Genomic DNA, 20,807 nt, shown 5'->3' with positions numbered 1-20,807 from the left:
TCAGGGTTGGCAAAGTTTGTCTAACTTTCCAAGTTGGAATTCCAACCTGAGGGCCTATTCCAGTTGAAGTTTCCAACTAAGAACTTTCTGACTCCCGGGTCCGAATGCTACTCATTATAAAACTGAATGTTACAGCAGGTCAGAAAAGGTGCTGCAGTAAAATACAAGATTTTATTTCTTACTAAAACCTAAATTCTGATTCAAATTGACAGTCAAAATAGAACCATGAACTCGGGAACGTCGGCTCTGTAAATGCGGTCAAGCATCTTGTTTAATGTTTTTTTTTGTTTTGTTTGTTTTTCATTAAATGCAAACAGTGGGTTAAAGACACGATTATACTTTACAGAATCAAAGGAACTTTGAAAATGCAGGTTAAAATATGTTGCATTACCAACAAACAAACATCATGTTTTTCTCCAGCCTTAGGTCTGATTTAATGTCCTTTAACAAAAGTGAGACATTTGTGCCTTTTTAGTAATCCGTAGTCACGGTAACTCAGTACAAAACGATATGTGTCAGACAGCAAAGGATGAGAACAAGCTTATGAATGGATTCTTAACAACACTCAGCTCCCACTCCCTCTTATCTGACTGCCTTCCCCATCTTTCATGACAATATCAACTCCTCTTTTAGAGTCCAATATGCCTCTCGCTCTTTTTTTAAAGAGGAACCTAATTGAATTGGTTCTGCAACATTAATTTTAAACAGAATAAGTGAAAATCTTGAGCAGAAGTATAAAAGATATATTAGCCGCCCCCCCACGATGGGAGCCTGTCCACCAGCGAGTGGAAGAAAGAAAACTTTACAGAAATAAGAAGTCAGATGTCATTATTTATCATCTTAAAAGTTACTTATTTATGAGGCAGAAACAGAATGAAATTCTCGGTTGAATTCATCCTGAATTATTTAATCCGAAATGGTTAATTCCATACAAAGCCCAGGCAGATCCCTCCTCTGTTCTGATGAATACTTTATCACCGTTCCTGAACCGAAAAAAGAAACGAAAAAAGAAAGAAAAACCAGGAGAAGGAGAAAGACGAGGGGTGAAAAAAAAGACTTTTTCTCGCTCTGCTTTTGTGTGGGTTCAGTGTTTTGTTACATTATTTTTTCAAGTAATTAAAGTCAATGGAAGTTCATGTTTGAATAAAATATTTCAGTCCATTGATGTTGATGTTGTGATGTTGCTTAAATTTCCCTGCATGAAAAAAAAAACAAAAAAAAAAAACATCACCCACTAGATAAAGATGTGACAGTTAGTTAAAATTACCAGCAATTCTACGAGGTCTTTTGCTCATTGTGTATTTTTTCTCGCTGTCCAAGGTTGACAAAGTCAAAAGCCGCCTAATGAAAAGGGACGCATCGCTGATTGCAGCTATATCTGGAGCTGAGGTGGAAGTGGCATCGATTTAACAATTTAGCAGCACCCTCCTCTGTGTGTTTCCATTAGTCACGGCTGAATACCACCCACTTTCCCCCTTTCACTCCATCCAAACACACACAAACACTCAAGTCTCTCACACACACGCATATCCAGAGCCGCTGAGGTATATTCCACCGATCCGGAGAAGGATTAACAAAGTCCGAAACGACTCCATTACTGCGTCCAGAACAGTGGAGATCTAATTTAAGGGCACACTCAGAGAACTTTACCATGCTACAGAATGCTCTTTTTATTTTATTTAACTCGGTGCACGTGCAGGCGGTGGTGCAGGTGTACAACAGTGTATGTTTTTCACGTGTGTAAACTGTACAAGCTTTGCTGCAGGGAAGTGTTCGGGTAGGGCGGTTGCCGTTGGGTCTGAAGTTCAACGGGAGCCTGGAAGTCGTAGGAGAGTCGATCAAAGTGCCAAAACAGGATCAAACACCCCTAACGGCACACCAGTCAAATTACAAACGCCTAACCACGGCCTGGCGGTTGTCATTAAGCACCGTCGCTGTGAGGCTTTGGGTTACTTGAGGTGTTTTGCTTGAGGTGTTGGTCGCGTCCATCAAACCAACCAAATACAGACTTTTGTTTCAAGTCCAGAAGTCAAAAGTTTGCACTGATGATGTGTTTGGGGAGAGGGGTTAGGGGGGGGTCTACAAAGGTGAAGGGGGCTGAACCAGCTCAAAGGCCTGTGTGGGTGTCCTGCTGTCCACCATGGCCTCATCCAAGCCCTTCCACGCCTCGGTGTGTTTGGGCGGCTGGAAAGGAGGGCCGTGGAAAACCCCGTCCACCCACTCTCTGAGCGTTGCCACTGGCGATTCCTGCTGCCTGTCCGCCTTGGTGAGCGCCATGGTGGTGGGGAACCCGCAAGAGGAGGACCCCGTGGACGACAGCATGCAGGGGGCGTATTCTGGCTGCACCCCGGCCTCCAGAGACACGGCGGTGTGAGCCAGGGACCAGATCTTGGGCTTGGCGTCCGAGCTCCGAAGGTCTGGGTTGATGTAGAAGGAGCTGTGTTGCCGCTGGGCCGACGTCAGTTCGGGGCAGTCCGGGGACAGCCGCTCTCTTCCGCGCAGTGGGTCTGAGTTGTGCATGAGATGCCTCATATCTACGTTGAGGTTCGGTTTGTTGTCCTCGGGTAGAAACGGGGGCTTGGGCTCGCTGTCGGAAGCATCCGACTCGTTCAGGTCGAAGTCCTCCAGGTCACTCTGCAGGTCTGCACATTGTTGATCTGCAATCAAGAGCACACGAATCAGAACGCGACAATGTCTCTGCATGCCATCCAGAACCAAGCAATCCGCGAAACAAGCAAAGTGTGCAGAAACACTTCAGCTCGGCCTACCGGGAAGATCTTTGTCACTCTGAGGTGGCTTCTCCGCCTCATCGCTGTCGTCCTCACAGCCACGGTCCTCAGAGTTTTTACAAGCCCGCGGCGACCACGTCACCTTGTTCTCCTTTTTCAGCCTCCTGCGTGCATTTGCAAACCATGTCGACACCTGGCAGAGAGGAGCACTGGACGGTCAGAGAGAAACTATAAAACCTTTCCAATAATATGTTTGGGAATATTTCAGAAAAACCCACCTGTGTGAGAGTCATGCGGGTGATGATGGCAAGCATTATTTTCTCCCCCTTGGTCGGGTAGGGGTTCTTCTGGTGCTCCTGCAGCCACGCCTTCAGAGTGCTGGTGGTCTCTCGAGTGGCGTTCTTACGACGTGAGGAACTGTCTGAGCAGGAATATCTAAGTGGGAAGATAATAACCATTGTCATACTTAACTTATTCCAGAATTTGCCATTAAATAAAACTCCTGCATGTATCAATTTCAAAACAATAAAAGACAGCTGTGCTAGTATATTGTCTCATAAAGAACAAGCATTTTATTTTGGAGCAGACTCCAGGTACATCCATAAATCATATTGTGGACATCAAAAGTGACATTAACAACATTTCAACAGAGAAATAAAAGCCTGTACTGACATACCCATATCTCTCATAGGGATACTGTCCAAATGTGTATTCATAAGGATAGTAGGCAGGAGTCTGAGATGCCCCCACATGCACGGATACGGCTTCTTTGGGATGGAGTGGTCCCTGAAATGATCAAGGGGTATGAATGTCAGGACCAAGTGTGAACTGATGAGCCAAGTGCTCCAACTTCCACTCCATTCCTCTTATTATTATTGACCTGTGCGAAATTTGGGAATTGAATTGGTGCTAAAAGTGAAGTTGACACTCACCCTGTGGTAGAGCGCGCTGGGGTCGCCGGGCCGGGAGCTGTAGTAGCCCTGGCTCTTGTAGGAGCCGCTGTAGCCGCCGATGCCGGCGGAGGCGAGCTGCTGGCCCGCGGAGCGCAGCGCCGGGTGGGGCGGGGGAGTCCCGGACAGAGAGCTCTGGGTCATCAGGAACTGCAGGCACGGAAAAAAACAAGGAATAAAAATACTCTTGAGAAGAGTTAAAAGTATAAACTTATAAGCGCAATTAATTTTCTTTTTTTCCTGCACACATTTTTTTTTCTTAAAGTAAAAACACAGTTGATGAGTTGAGTTGTACTTTAATGTCCACTAGGGAAAATTGTTTTAGGCATCAAATACATGCATAGTGTAAAAAACACATACAATCTACACACACAGACAGCAACAGATATCAGACTCAATACCACAATAAAATTAGTGAGAAACCAAGCAGCAGTGAACGACATTGCACAGTTCTGTTTTTCTTTCTTCAAAAGTAAATCCAGCTTATAAGTGATTTTTTTTTTCTTTTACAGATCAAAAGTCTCCCATCCTACCTGTGGTGTGGCTGAGTAGGAGTATCCCAGCTGAGAATAAGCCATCTTTCAAAAAAATACCAAAAAGGCAAAAGCAGGAGTGAACGCGCGCGGCGACATCCAACAGCATCCGTGCCAAGTGCCAGTTCCTGACCCTACACTTCAGATCCTGTCACCAGAGGATCTTCCCGTTTGTTTTTGTTTTTTTGTTTTTGTTTTCTATCACAATAAAGTGATCCAGCACCTTCTCCACGCGAGGACGCGCGGACCTTTACGCGCCGCTTCCCGGTGCGTCAGGAGCGCAACTTTCCGCCGCTGTCGGTCCCCCTGCCCTGCCGCCGCAGTTTGTGAAGAACTAACTTATCTCACAACCCGAGACGAGTCTGTGTGCTGTGCGTGTGCGTGTGTGTCTGTATGTGTGTCTGTGTGTGTGCGCGTCCGCGCCGGCGCGCGTAATCTCACCGCGCATCTCTCTCTTTCGGATGCGCCGTTTGGTTTTAAAGCGCGTTTGTGTGACGTCAGCCCCGTGTTTCACACGAGTTCACATCACGAGAGAGACAGTCGCTTAATTAATTCCCCCACAGGTCCGTTTCAGCTCGTATCCGCCTGGACGGCTCCACTGTAAAGGCGGATTTATGGTTCCGCGTTACACCGACGCAGATTTAACGCAGAACCATAATTCAGACTTTAGCCCACTGAGTGTCCCCCAGGCGTCAAAAGACTGTTCGACTCTCCAAATGCCCCCCCGCGCGCCCAGGCGCGCTCACAACAACACAGCGTGTCCGTGGGAAGGGAGGGGGGATCATAGTGATGCGTTGACACCACATTGACACGAGATGATTGATGACTACACCCTGGTATTAGCATAATCGTTTTGCCCTGTAGTTTAGATAACTTGTCACCACGGAGAAATCTCGCTGTCACTCCCCCTCCCGCATCCACGAGTGGGGAAATTTCAGGTTCTCCCCCGAGCAAATTAATCAAACAATAAACACCGCGCGCATTCCCTTGAGTAAGCACCTTTAGCAGCTGAATGGCTTGTCATGTTTTTAATAACCGAGCCTTAAAGTGCGCGCGCCCCGATGAAGTGGAAACACCGTGTTTTTTTCCCTCCCCAACCCACCTTTAGTTTGGAGAGAAACGGAGAGATGTGGGAGACAGAGAGGTAAATAATGTTCTTGAACACATTTCTGTATTGAATTCAGCATTTTCAGAAGTTTTTCTTAGCTGAGATTTATTCTTACACGGGGAATAATTAAAATAATCAATCAAGCAGCCAGATCACAGAGATGATTGACTTCCACAGCTGGTCTCTCCATGAGGACCGTGCTTTGCTCAGCATCCCCTCACCGCTCATTTGGTCACTTTTCATTCTTTACTTTTGCGTTAAACTATTCTAGGTTAGCAGCACTGTGGAGTTTTTTCATGCTAAAATATCCGTTTCAGTGTAATTGAAAGGAATATTTAATTACTTTAAAATGTGTTGTAATAATCTGAGATCTTGCTTTGTTGAATGTTTACTTTATTTTAACTTTTTCTCTGGTAGAGGACCAGCCTTGTGGGATTCTGGCGTATAGGTGAGGTTTATCTGAGCTTTCAAGCAGGAATTCTGACCTCGGTGGGAGTTTCGGTTCAAACCTCCAACCTTGAACTCATAAATCCCGACACTTGAGCACAAACAGAAGGAATTATAATGAACTCGACTATAACGAGTCGACACAGAGGTGGGCGATCATTGCACCTTGTTTGCATGTTTGTCTGTCTGCAAAAAGATAACTTCACGGAAATGGTGGCATGCCCTAATGTTGGCGAAGCAAAAGCCCACAGGCTCTGCACATCTGGATTACTTTCTTTCAAATAGCACAATAGGGCATCTTGGAGGATCGACACTCAAAATACTTTAATTTCTTTGTGTTACCATTAAATGTCGGGTGGCAATTATGTTCTTGCACAACCATTTTCACTAAAGAGTGTCTTTCTTTCTTTTTTTTTAATAGGACTGCAATATTCAACTACAGAATAAATCAGAGCTTTTGTTATTAACTTTGAAGCTGAGTATACTTTTATCAGCTCTCCCTGTGACGAGTGTAATACTCTTATAAGAACCCCCAGTGTCCTGCTAAATTTTTACATTTAAAGCCTGATATGTCCTGTCCAATAATGAAATATTAAAGTCTTACACGTATTATCCTTACATATTTTCATTAGCTTTAAAGAAATGTCTGCAGGAGCAAAGCTGTTAAGATGGAGGAGGGGCACAAGACTGTTTTACATACGCCCACATTTTAAAACAAAGTTAAGATGGGAACAAATTAAAATTGTCTGATGTCTGGCAATCCGGCCTAATCAAGTGACCACGGACAGAGAGCTTTAGATCAGGAGAGTGACCCCTAAGTGGATACAAACTACGAGAGGGAGAGAACGCTGATGGACATGGAGCATTTCAGGGACAGCCATCGGAGCAGCACTTCACCAGAACTTCCTGTTTAGATGGTAGATTTGCATCTGCAGGATGTAGTTTTTTCAGGTGACCCACGTACCTTACCCAGTGGCTATGAGTTCAATGCTCTGCTTTCCATGTGTGCAGATGTTGGCAACAAGGACACTGGAGGCCCTTTGTCTCTCACACTGGTCATTTTACTTGAACAGGTCGTGGAGAGGGAGAGGTCCAGTCAGGTACACATCTGGGAGCACTGTTTCCCACAATTATCATTCAAACAGAAGTTTGCAAAGACTCAGTGTTGCTACATGCACATCTAAATCAAGCTACTGGTAACAATCAGGCTAAGGATTAAACTGGAGTTTCCCAGAAATCCAAGTATATATGCGCGAGAAGACAATCAATTATTGAGTGAGTTGCGCTCTACTCCACGATGCTAGGTGGCGCCAAATGCACTTTTGCGCTGGCTTCTGGTTCCTTCTTTGTTGTTTGTCTTCTTCTTCAACTATGTTGATATTCTGGCTTTCGCTGTGTCATCACTTCCAGAAGGAGGAGTCTCGGGGCAGTCGCTAGCTTGGCTAAGCGTGGGTTGCGTATACATACCGGAATACTGTAATCCCTTGCTATAACGCAGTTCACCTTTCACGGTCTTGCTGCTTCACGGATTTGCATTGTGCATTGTGTTCTGCATTCTGATTGGCTAAACAGTCTTCCCGCTTCTTCACTTTCTGTGTGTCAATAACGTTACGGTTTAATATGTACTGTACATGTACGTAAAACAGCTCGCCAAATTCAAGTTTGCAAATTATCCAGGTTCCATACATAGATGGTTAGTGTTTCTGACTTCCAAGTTGAGACTGATGCAGAACTAAGATGCAAAAGCAAGCTGGTCTCCATAAACCTTCCTGTTTAAAGGGGACCTATTATGAAAAACACATTTTTTCTTGTTTTAACATATATAAAGTGATCTCCCCTCACCCTGCCAACACAGGAAAGATGAAATCCCATGAATTTCTGCAGGGTCTGTACACCCCACCCGGATGAATCTTCCAGTGTCATGTGGTTTCTACGAGCCGTTCAGAATCAGCTCCTGTCCTTACGTAAGGACAGGAGCTGATTTCCATAGGTCGGCCTTCGCTGCTGAAACCACGCCCACAACTAACTCTGCCGGCTGGAGCTTCAGCCATCGTTTAGAAGCGGTGGCTGTTTCCACCGGTTTCCACAGCGAGGGATAGTAAAAATGAGCTTTTGCATCGACATTTACCCTCATAAAAGGATCAGTTCCAACAGTACAGACCCGGCAACTGCACACGAGTCAGTGGTAAGTGACGTTATTTTTTTAATGTTATTTATATTTGTCTACAAGTATGATCTTTGCATGGGCTAAGTATTTAGCTTAGCTCCGGAGCACCGGAGGCCACACACTGGACCGGACCGGTGAGGAGCCCCGGTGGCTCCAGTGTTCCCTAACGGAGTGTTAGGGAACACCGGAGCTCTATTAGTACCGTAATACATTTTTCTTCTGTTCATGGTTTCAGATCTTCCAAGCACCTGAAGCTGTTCAACGACACCTTCAGAAGACGCACTGTCCTTCCTTGAGCCAGCAATAGTGCATACATGTTATTTATATACAACTTATGTTCTTATTTTTTTAACAATAAAGTTGCCATTTGTGAAAATTCAGTGTTGTGATTTCTTGTAACATATGAAATGATGAGGGATCGGAGTAAATAACTGTGGTGTACCTGTTCAGAATTCAATTAAATCTTCCTGTGTGAAGACGAGGTGACTAAAGGCTGATTTATGGTTCCGCGTTACACCAACGCAGAGCCTACGGCGTAGGGTACGCGTCGATTTAACGCAAAACCGTAAATCAGGCTTTAAGATCCGTTTCCACCGTGTAACTGAATGAGAGCGTCCGACTATCACGTCGAGCTGCGTGACATCGGACGCTCTCTGTGCACACTGAAACCGTTAAACTCGCGGCCAGTTAGGACAGTCCAATACAAAAAAAATAAAGCAATGGAATTTTGTCGCGGAAGCTTCTCGCATGGGACACGCTTTGTGTACGCAGCCGGCTGCTCTGGCCGGAGCGAGGTTTTGTTCTCTCCCCTCCTACATGTCATTCAGGCAGCCAATCAGCACAGGGCCTCATTATCATAGCCTCCCCTCCCCTCAGAATCCAGCACAGAAAAGAGGTTAGAAGCGGTTAAACTAGAGACATGGCCCACAGGCTGAATTTCTGTTTTATGTAGAAAAAACAAGCTTTAGATTGTTTTTAAGACATTCAAGGCCTGTTTAAAATATACATTAAATGCCATAATAGGTCCCCTTTAAATGTCTAATTTTACAGCAGAAGTAAACACATTTACAGCCTGGTACAAAAAAACTGTTTGAGTCTCAGTTGTTTGATTTCAAGGCCTTGTGTAATGCAGTACTGCATAAGGATTAAGTGTTATTGCACAAGTACATCATATCAATGAGGCCAAAAACAGCTGGAAACTAGATTTTGATCACTTTAGATTGACCAAATACGTCACATCCAGTGATGCCAAGACATACAAATGCAGAAAAAGTGTTTCCATTATACCTTTGCGATAAACTGGATCATTGACACGTCTGGAAAACCAGTTAATTAATGCCTAACAAGGTTTTTGGGATATTTGGTAGTTTTTTTAATTATAGGTGTAACCATTAAAGTTTTTCCTTTGCAATATTTAAGTTTTGATCAAATATAGGGGTAATGTGAAACGTGACTCTTGACCAGATGTGGCAAAAGTAGAAGTACAGATACATGGGTGAAAAGAAGACTGGTAAAAGTAAAAGTACTGATTCAGCTTCTTTACTCAAGTGAAAGTAGAGAGGTACAATCTTAGATGTACATCACTAAAAAAAGGTAAGAACTAAAACTTATTTTTTGCCAACAATAATAAACATAACTTGGCAAAAACTAAAAAAAAACATACACAAAAAAACAGCCATTCTTCTTTAACTAACCTGCAGAGTGCTTTTACAGGAACCAACACCACCGGACAGATTCGGTTTTGCTGCAAGTTAAAAAGACTGACCTGACCAGAGGTTCCACGGCAGTGCTAGAGTTGTAAAACAACTGCCATTAAATGATTATTAAGTTCTGTGCTTTTTCAGATTAGACAGCAAATTCTGGCTTTTAGGCTTGTACCAGATGCACAGCATACGGTGAGAATCATTCTTGGAGCCAACAACATCAGACAGCTCTTTTCAATATGGCCACGGATGGGGAATGTCTTGCTTTTCCATATCTGCTGTATCGTTATATGACTTCACGACACTCCCTGGATCCCTCACTTCCTCCAGTCGCCCTGCAGATTTTCCCTCTATCATAACCCGGACACGCACTTGACTTCCCTCTCTAGTTAGTAATATCTTTTATGTCATGTCCTCATCTGTGGATTTTGAAAAAATAACCTGCCTGTTTTGATAATGCAAGTAGAAAGTGCAAATTTTTGTGTTTAAATGTAAGGAGTGATACCACATCAGGAGAGTTAGGGCCAGTCCCAATACTCCCCCCTAGCCATACTTTTCAGCCCTACCCCTACATTTTGTGCGTTCCCGTGAGGGTAGTGGTGTCCCAATTCCTCTTTGCATGTAGGGGTAGTGGGCATAACGAGGGGGTGTATGAATCTAGCCCTTCAGAGCGAGGGATTTCAGATGCTGACTCGCTGACCGAGGGCTAGAGAAAATTTCCCAGAATGCTTTACGTCATCATTTGCAGACTGAATCGAACAAAAAAACATGGCAGACATTTCTCATTTTTAGTGAATAAAGTCAATATTTTGAGTTAGTTTCTGCATAAAAATGCGTTTTGATTACATTTCTAGAGAGAAATATATATTTTACTTTCATAATATTCACTCAGTGAATGTACATAATCACTCGCTTGCTCGTTTTTTCAGATCTTGCCAGAATAAAGGCTGATTTATGGTTCAGCGTAGGTGTATGTTACACGGCGTCGCACGCTGTACGGTGCGCGTTGCCACGTAACCTACGCTGTAGGCTCTGCGTCGATTAAACGCGGAACCATAAATCGCAGGCGGCTCTTCTCATCCCCGAAAACATCGGAGCAAATTTCTTAACAGGGGTTATTTGGATAAACTGAGCCCAGGTTGGGGATCTTAACGGTTACTTTTACTCCTGAAAAAATATTAAAACTTAATAAAGTGGCATATTAACAGCGTTACAGCGGAAATTAAAACAGCTTCTAGCTTGCTTTTAGCTCTCGGCTTCCTGATATGGTGTGACGTATGTGCAAACGTAACTGCGTAGTGACGTAGCAAGTGGTGTCCCAATCCCTAAGATTACAAAGCCCTACCCCTTGTGGCTTCATTTTGAGGGTGAAGTGGTAGTGGGTGAGGGCTAGTGGTAGTGAGTAGGGTGAACATTGCGATTGGCCCTTAATATGAAGAAATACATTTATTTTTAATATGATTGATTGACACTCTCCTCAGCCAATGGCCAGCTATAATCACTTCCTCATCCATTACTGTCATGCTACCATGCTTAGCGAAACAATCAGCAGTTTACATTAACCAGCGTTGCTAAACGCAACTGTAATTTTTGATTTTGCCGTCAAGACAACATGTTAAACATCATATTTCCCTCTAAAGGTCTGTCAGCAGCTCTGCAGCTAATTCGGCGGCTATCAGCTGACGAAGCTAGTGGATATTGCTAACTTTGATTGACACACAGTGGGCATGTTCCTGCGCTTGGTGTAATGAAAAAGAGGCTTCAAAACCATTCTTCAGAAACCGCTGAATCATGTGACGAAAGTTTCGTCCATTGTTTTTTTTTTTTACAGTTTCCAACCGGAGAGGCTAGATGGTGGTGAGGTGTTTGGTAACATTGTAGGGAACCGAGTTTATGCGGCTGATGGTGGGTCTGAGAAGTGATCAGTTATTTGCATATGACTTCAGGAGTTTATAAGTTCAAAACTCCCCAATTGTCAGTTGAAACTGAAGAAGCCTTCTGGATGGAAGGAAAACATCTCCAAGAGCCAGAATAAAGAAGTCCAATTGCTGCATTAAAGCCCTTGAGGATTACCATGACCTGGATCACTGGAAGTATACACTCAGGTTGTTATTTATAAATCATGCAATCCTAGAGAGCACTTCAAAAAATGTTTTCTTTTTTTAACAATGAGCCTGTATTTCACTGGCTGGGATTGATTAAACTTGATCAACACGATCAGCTCACTGTTGGACAGAACGTGACCAGTGACATACTGCTGCAGCGAGGGAGGATGTTCTGGCCTCGGACATACCGGAGCTATGCTTCTTCATATTTAGTGCAGTAAGTGTACTCTCTTATTTTGCATTAAGGCTTATAAAGCACCCCTTTAACAAAGCTTTTACAGAGCTGTGTGGGCACTACAAGGCTTTTATTTTTTCTCACATTTCATAAGAAACACCAAGAGCATTAAAAATACTAGTTTTTACGGACCAAGTTTCACAAACCTGAGCAAAAGAAACCTTAGAGATACATAAGCATGTTTCTTAACCACAAAGTCTGCAAAGAGAGGAGGTGGAGGAGACGGACCAAAACCGGACTCTCAGTCAGTGCGGTTTCATGCACATTTAAATCAAGGTATTGGCAACAACCTAGCTAAGGATTAAACTGGAGTTTTTTCCAGAAATCCAAGTATACATGCGCAATAATTCAATTGATTATTGAGTGAGGTGTGTTCGACTCCACGACACTAGGTGGCGCCACGCACAGTTTCGCGTTGGCGTTCTTCCGGTACAATTAGTAAACAAGTGCGAAGGAGAACAACAAAATGCGAAAAAAACAGACGCTAATGATGCAGCAGCACTGTAAATGTCGTACATACTTAGCCTGATCATGTTGCAGGTAAGATGCAGCAAAGTCTCCCTCTTCTTCTTCTGTTACTGTGTTGTTGTGATGCCGTGACTGTTATAATTCCTGCGGTGTCGTCACTTCCGGAAGGGGGAGTCCCGGGGCAGTCGATAGCTCGGCTAAGCGTGGGTTGCGTATAAATGCCAGAATAACTCGGATTAGGACGCATTATCTGGCACTGAAAGCTCGATCTCAAGAGCTTCAGTTGGGTTCGACTACAGCCCGGCTAAGGTGTATACATGGTTTTTAAAAATTCAGTATTGGTCAGATCAAGGCAACAATTTGAATTTGTGTGCATGTAAACGTTTAACACAGTTACCATTTTAAAAACAATGAACCACATTTTGCTTTGGTGTCTATTCTGTCTCTTGGGTTCTTTATTTAGCATGAAGTTAAAAAGACCAAAGCCCTCTCCCTACCTGGATATGATTTGTATAGTGCCTTTTAATGGAAGAAATACACACAATTAAAAACAACAAAAAAGAAGGATAAGAAGCATAATGTATATATGAAAAAAAGTGAAATTGGAGGAAAAGTCAAGCCTGAAGAGGCAAACTTGGAGAGCCGGTGAGATTGTTAATTGTCGGGGGGGGGGGTGGGGGTTCTGAAATGGAGCGAGGGGATACAGAAAGGTAAAAGGACAAAATATTCCCAGTGCACCCAGAGTAAGGTTGGAACAACAGAGCTGCATCACCAGAAAGCATCTCGGTCCCCACCGGGGAGAAGGCATCTTTGTACTGACGCTTGATTGACATTCCATTTGTCCCGTGAAAGGTGCTCATATAAGAAACATGGACTAACTGTCTTTCCCTCATCTGTGCTCAAAGCTTGGAAATGAAGTTATCTCCCTGCGTTGGTGTTGCACATCCTCACACAAAACATATGTCACTCACAGAAAATGGCAATTTATTTAGCCACTGACAATGAACATGAGTGTGTTTAATCCTGGTTTGCCGTAGTTTACGAGCCAATAACTTGGGTGGTATACCGGAATAAACGGACTAAAGAAGGAATATAAAGCATGCTCTCCACACAGAGGTGCAGAGATAATGTTGTTTCACTCTTTTTGAATATTCAGTGGCATACTTGTATATTAAAATATGGTCTGTTTATAAATTTATGGCATTCCTCTAGTATATATTTCTTAAGGCTCTGCGTTCGTTAGACCGTGATTATGTCTTTCTGATCTCAGTCCCCCCACATCAATCATTCATTCAAGATGCTCCACAGAAAAAAGAAAGGGAACACATTCTTATTTCCTTCTTCCTGCATCCAGTTCTAGCTATTATGCAGTAGGTGGGGCATGGGGGGGGGTTAATGATAGAAGCATGTTAATGTGAAACGAGGGAGGAGGGATAAGTACTGCAGAAAGTGTTTGTGTGAAAGGGCCAAACAACTCCAATCACAAGTTCCTTCAATCACAGTGTTGTGCGTTTGAGCATTTCATACCTGAAGTTGGAAATCTATACAATTTTAATCTGTTTAACATGTAGATGCTTTTTAAGCTTTTGTCTTGGTCTTAACTTTTTCACCTCGAAGGACTGAACAGGGACAAAGGAGCCCAACTACAGTAGCAACCTCAGTAAACGCATGCATTTTTTTTTTTTAATCTTTTGGCACATAGCCTACTTGGTCAATTTGTTGGGAAATTTAACCACATATAAAAATGGTGTTGAGTTCTGGTGTATAGTTAAAAACACAGGACACTTTACTACCAGCTTTCTCTTACTCAGGCCTGGACTTATCAAAAAGTAAGGATAACTCGAACTTTGAATGATGGATCTGAGGCTGAAATCAATACTTTTTCTCATTTGGTTTCTTCATAGCTTTCAGCAACATGATGTGAGCAGCACTTTGTGCACCAGACTAGGTTGGAACAATGACTTAGTCTTTGATGGATGACTTTGCTACTTCAGGAGACTGGACTCCATAGTGTAATGTCAGGGCATCTTCTCATGTCACTTCTGGGAATTTTAAAGTTTTTTTCTTCTGATTTATGGCATTAAACTATGCACCATATGGTTGGGGTAAAGGTACTGTCTCAGGCACTCTATGTCCCATGACAACATACCATAAAAGCACATGCAGTATGCAGCAGGACTTGACTACACATATAATGCTACAAATAAACATGAAGTTACCAAATTAGACTCCAAAAAGTTACAATACATAATCCTTGTTTAAACAAAAGTGTAAAACACTGTACTTGAGGAAGCCCTGATTCAATACATCAGTAAATATATATGGAATTCCTTTATAGCCAAAATGTTTTTCAATCCCTAATGGGCAAAATTTTCCACCAATTAAAACAAAATGACTGCTTTACTGGAGCTGGATTTAGGGGTATTTCCTTGCTGGTGGGAGGGAGAGACTTCACCCTGTTTGCAGTCTTTGCACTTAGCGTAGCTCAATAACCACCAGGAGGGTGTGTGGTACTTCTTAGGGCCGGGACACACAAACCCGACGGCCGGCCATCGGTAGAAAAACAGTTGGACCGAAAGTCGGCTCCCTGAGTTGTTCAAAAAAATACTGCCAAACAAACTAACCTAACGCCGACTGGAGCGTGCGATCTACGCATGCGCGAGGCGTAATACAACCCCATAACTGCAGGCGGGGCTAATCTGTGATGTCGCACAGAAAGAAATGGAAGAACAACTGGAAATGATGGATTGCTCTAGTCCAGAGTTCTGAACAGAGCTCGCTGTCATCAGTCAGTGTTTTCACTTCTGATAGAAGTCAAGAAGGATCGAAAATACAATGGATAATAATGGAATTATAATACAGTCAAACACAATCCAGATCCAAACCGATTACATGATAGAGTGTAGTGTAGCGTCTGTGCGGTCACTGTCTATCGAATAAATTTACCATCGTCATTTCTGGTTAACTCTGATTCGCTAGTCAAGGGCTACCACTCAACCAATCAGATTGGTCAGAGAGGCCCACGGCTGGTGACCGATTCTACATGTCGAAACGGTCAAAATAAACGCTGACGCACGACTGCACGGGGCACACCAACCCGACTCGAGTCACCGACCTCTCTCGATTCCCCAATGGCATCCAACGGCCAATAATCGGGTGTCCCAGCCTTTAGTTGTAAGAGGATATATGAGGAAGTGGCTCCGAGAAACGTTTCAGGAGAAACCAATTCAACACGACTGCAGCAGATCACTAATTAGTCTTCCCCTGTATTCAGTAGCATCCTGGGGGCCAATGCGGTAAAACCCTGCAACCTACATGCCACTGAATGGTGTTGTTCTCTTACAAAAGCATAAAATAAGCCAATGTTTGTTGCATCAACTGAGTCTGCCAATGTTTGAACTGGAAGGACCCCACATTTTAAGGCCTTTGCTAAAGAGAGAAATCCTTATTTGCTATATAAACTCAGTGTGATGTTCCTTCTGAATCCATGTGAAATCTAACTTGGTGCTTTTATATCATGTCCTGGAGCTTGTGACAACTATAAGCCCATGGGTGTCTCTTTGTGTTAGGGGGATGGTATTATGTTTAACTTGGCGGCTTATCGTCAATGATGGAACAATAAATTTGAGAGTTGAGAAAGAGTTGAATCAGTACATTCTGAAGGATATAACAACATTTCTCTTTCAAGTGAGTCTAGATGAAAATGGGTCATGCCGCAAGAAAACATTTCTTGGTGCGGGCTGTTTTGACAAACATTTCAAACTCATAACGGCAACAAAAAAGAAAGAAAAAGCATGTGGATGAAAGCAGCTATTGTCTCTCTCTTTCTCTCTCCATATACTGTATATATATATATATATATATATATATATATATATATATATATATATATATATATATATATATATATATATATATATATATATATGACCTTTATTTGTATCACATGATCTTGCCTGGCTAAAAACAAGTTAAGAAACAAATAAAGAAATAATACAAAGAAAAAGTTTTTGCTAATTCAGGTTTCCAGTATTTTAATTTCCTACAATATAAAAAGTTTATTCTTCCTGCAATTTGTCAAAAACACTCATTTTTGGGAAACACTCACAGCCTAATGTTAATCTGCTAAGCTCTGTCCTAACAAGCTTTTCCTTTGTAGAATTTGAAAACTTTTCAAGTGTTTCTATTTGGGAGAACATACTTTGCACACATATTACCCAAATAATGTTTTGATATAAACACTTTAAATGAAATAGGGCAACATAGTCATGCACACATACATGCTGTGGACTCATAGGGCTTCTGGTTTTGCACCTACTGGTCAGCTGAGGTCTTTCTCTGCAGCATTTGCTTCTGTTCTCCCTAAATATCTTTGATCTTCTGAGTCTAAAGACATACGTGTCACACAACTCAGAGTCTGGTATGTGGTAAACTGAGAGAACACCAAACTAATATTGATGATTAAACAACACGAAATAGATGGTTGTTTATTTGAGGAGGATCAGGAAAAAGGCGAACATTATTTTCATCCTTGGAGAAAAATGATGGTGGACAACAGATACCTGAGTGCTCATTGGAGAACTGGAGAAGCCGTATTGATGTGTTTTGCTGCAAGATGATGCATGTCTTCTTTTTTTATTTATTTATTTAACCTTTATTTATCCAGGAAATGTCCCATTGAGATACAAGATCTCTTCTTCTAGAGAGTCCTGGTCAAGACAGCACACGTAAGTTTCATATATAAGAGAATAAAACATACATATACGATGAAGACATTAAATACATCAAATCAACAGTAACGGACAATCTTAATCTCTTCTATACGTCTGTGGTGCAGAGGGTAGTTTTCTTTTTGTTTTTATTTCGCAGCCCTCTGGTGTGACGCAAAGAAACTGAACAAAGTGATAAAGGAGGATGGCTCCTTGTGAAGAATGTTGCTTCAGTTGAAAAATACAGTTCACAACACTCCACATCCTGCACACAAGACAATGATTAAACACAATGTTGGGCTGATTTATGTATTTTGATATTGGTTGTAAACGTGATGCAAGTGGGAAACGTATGGACTGCTACCCAGTCCAGGGAGCACTGTGCTTTGGCAGTGTTCTGCTAGTCGTATGAAGATTTAAAATATAATCTCAAGTGTTTTGGCATAAAGTGAAACAAAGAGCAAGTTAGTTTCCTAAGGAGCCTTTCTCCTTTCATTGTGTTCCACCATCAGATCGATGTGTCAGCTCTTCTGTCTGTTATCCATCCTTTTCCAGACCAGACATTCAGACCAGACAGATAGAAGAGGATACAGGGGCATAAAAAAGGTCTTTTCTTTCTGCCTGTAGCAGCTGCGTTTTTGTGACGCACGGTAGCATCAACTGAGAGTGAGTGCAGGCTGGATCTGACCACCGAGCAGCAGCTCGCCTTTGTCTCCTGCTTCCCTGCTCTCGCTTAAGAGAGCTTTCTGGAAGATGAGGAGCCACCAAACCTTGAGGAGGATACTATAAATGCCCTGGCCTTCTTCATCAATGATGTAAGACACTGGAACAGAGACAAGCGAACCCTCTTAGCCGCTGTGCTGCATGTGTGACAGAAACGGACGCCCGAAAGGACGTAGAGGCAGAGAGGCAGAAAGGTTTAGGCTACAGGCAGCTCTTAAGAGTGTGCACAGTTTGAGCCGAGCCCTGGGAGGCCGGCAGGATTCCTCCCCATCACTTCCACTTCATTACTCCGGGAGCGGCCATACATTATTCAGCCCTGCAGCTTCAGTCCGCAGGGACCGATAGAGAGAGCCTTTAACAAACACTTTAGCTTACCTTAACTCCAGCATTGATCCTGTCTGTTTATGTGTTTATCTATCTATCTATCTATCTATCTATCTATCTATCTATCTATCTATCTATCTATCTATCTATCTATCTATCTATCTATCTATCTATCTATCTATCTATCTATCTATCTATCTCAGACTTTCCTGAGATGTGTGTAGTGCATAAAAATTACTAAACGTATCTTTTGACCTTTACCACAATAAACTTATCTACAAATAAATAAATAAACAATTAACAAATGAATTAACAATATGTAGAAAATGATCAAGGTGGTAACTCACCCACTTTGCTATAAATTGGGTGGCACATTTTAAAATATTCATGTGCATTTAATTCGTTTACTGTAAGAGGTCACTGGAATTATACTGAATTCACAATCTAAGGTTACTTTCACATGTTTTTGACATGTTTTTTAGATAACAAATGCCAAATTTTATATATATATGTATAAATATATATATATTATTTATTATTATTTATTTATTTGCACAATGACAACAGTAAAGTTTTTTATCATACAAGGACAAATAATGTGTGCAGGAGAGGAAAAGAAGCCCGAAGGGCTTATAAAAAATCCTCCCCCTCAATAGAAAATCACCAAAACAAATCAGTCAATAGCAAAAGAATAGAAAGGAAAAGAAAAGGTAAAAGAAACAAAGAAAAATACAATAAACACCCAAACAAAAATATCTATGAAATGGCAATTTCATTTTAGTACGAATAGCCTGTTAATTTTGTCTAAATAAAAGATTCCCCATTAAGTTGGTCCTAAACATTTTTAAGGATGACACTAACTTAAGAGATCTATCTAAACAGTTCCAGAGTTGAGGGCCATGGAATTTGATAAAGGATTGGTGACTGCAGGTACGACAAAGAGGTAAATGGAAGTTCTTCCCACCTCTAACTGAATAAGAATGAATATCTGATGATAAGTATCATATATAAATAAATAAATATATATAAATATATATATAAATTTGGCATGTGTGTGTGTGTGTGTCTTCTCCAGACTGTCGGTTTCAGGAAAACCATATAAGCGTTTACTCCAGTGTTCAGCCGTCACCCACTACTTAGACCTCAGGTGCCATCATCTGGTGCATCAGGGCTATTGCAGCCACGTCGGTGTGTGTGTGTGTGTGTGTGTGTGTGTGTGTGTGTGTGTGTGTGTGTGTGTGTGTGTGTGTGTGTGTGTGTGTGTGTGTGTGTGTGTGTGTGTGTGTGTGTGTGTGTGTGTGTGTGTGTGTGTGTTGCAGTGCTAGCCTGAGGGTGCGCTGGGCTCAACTTGCACTAGTTATTGACCACAGGGAAGAGGTCACCCACAATCTGGTGACCCAGCAGAGAACACACAGCAGGTCTGCTGTTCTTGTGCATAGTTACATGAGCTGGTGTATTTAATTTTGCATCTCTAACTGGACCTCCCAGGAGTCAAGCCCCGAAACAGTGTCAGCAGTAAAGGAGTTCACACCCTTTGTCTTTTCTCTTTTTTTGCTGGCTCTCCCGTGCCATGTGACGTCCATCACCGCTCAGTATTTACATCAGTGGAAAGCACAAATGTAGAATACTGTTCCGCTCATCCTCCATCTGCATCAGGCAGAGAAGACGGGACAGGCGAGGTTGATTATTGCATCAATCTTCATGCTGCATTGTTCATTTTGTCATTCATCTGCTTAATTCTCTGGATGTCCAACCTTCCCATTTCTCATCCCGACAGCCCCCCCAGCTCATTATTCTGTGTGCCATCACTGATCACATGTCGTAAAACAGTTTTGCAAAACATTAAACCGTGCCAAATGCTCAAGAGATCGTGCCATGCGGTCGAATGCGATAGCAGTCAGTTAAGTGCCTCTTTTTAGCGCGCTGACGTTCCCTGGAGAGACGCCGGGCAATAATTCCCTCAGATAGCCCCTGTGGGAATGACGCTGCTGGTTTTCTATGTCCACTCCAATCACATCACTAATGGAGAGGCGGGTTAGCATCTGTGACAGTGGGAAACCAGATCTCCTCTCCCCCAGTGTGTGTGTGCGTGTGTGTCTATTGCAGTTTGCAGAACAGTTGGTAGGTTTCCCCTTTCCCTGTGGATGAACACACACACACACACACACACACACACACACACACACACACACACACACACACACACACACACACACACACACACACACACACACACACACACACAGGAACAGAGGAGTCTCAGGCTGGACAGGGTTAATACACTCCATTAGGCTCTATTACCCTAAATGACTTGGGCAAATGAATAAGGACTCACATCACTCTACTACTGAGTGCACGTGCGTTTGTGTGTGCGCACGCACGTCCGTGCATTTCATGTGTAATTACACAGTGAAGATATGTGACCCACGAGTCATCTCTCATTATCCACAAAGTGAAAGACAGCAGAGGGAGGCGTTTCTACGCCGCTGTCATTTCCACCGATTTCAAATTAAAAATCCATTTCAGTCCAAAATTTTCTGGAATGAAAATTTAATTTGTCAGTATATTAACAATTAGATCACAAATATCTATCGAACTTAAAAGCT

At 42.5% G+C, this 20,807-nt stretch overlaps 1 protein-coding gene across 1 annotated transcript; it reads right to left on the bottom strand.

Moving 5' to 3' along the window:
• Nucleotides 1-336: 336 nt before the first annotated feature.
• irx4b (iroquois homeobox 4b) lies at nucleotides 337-4,682 on the bottom strand. The gene is made up of 6 exons (XM_061741952.1): nucleotides 4,213-4,682; nucleotides 3,662-3,829; nucleotides 3,406-3,515; nucleotides 3,008-3,164; nucleotides 2,769-2,922; nucleotides 337-2,657 (listed from the first exon to the last, which is right to left on the bottom strand). Exons 1-6 carry the CDS (start codon nucleotides 4,255-4,257, stop codon nucleotides 2,080-2,082), a joined length of 1,212 nt encoding a protein of 403 aa, XP_061597936.1. The 5' UTR covers nucleotides 4,258-4,682; the 3' UTR covers nucleotides 337-2,079.
• Between the last annotated feature and the right edge of the window lie 16,125 nt (nucleotides 4,683-20,807).

The sequence above is a fragment of the Cololabis saira genome, chromosome 15 (genome assembly GCF_033807715.1).
Source record: "Cololabis saira isolate AMF1-May2022 chromosome 15, fColSai1.1, whole genome shotgun sequence".
NCBI classification, from domain to species: domain Eukaryota; kingdom Metazoa; phylum Chordata; class Actinopteri; order Beloniformes; family Belonidae; genus Cololabis; species Cololabis saira.
This window is presented reverse-complemented; position numbering and strand designations above follow the sequence as displayed.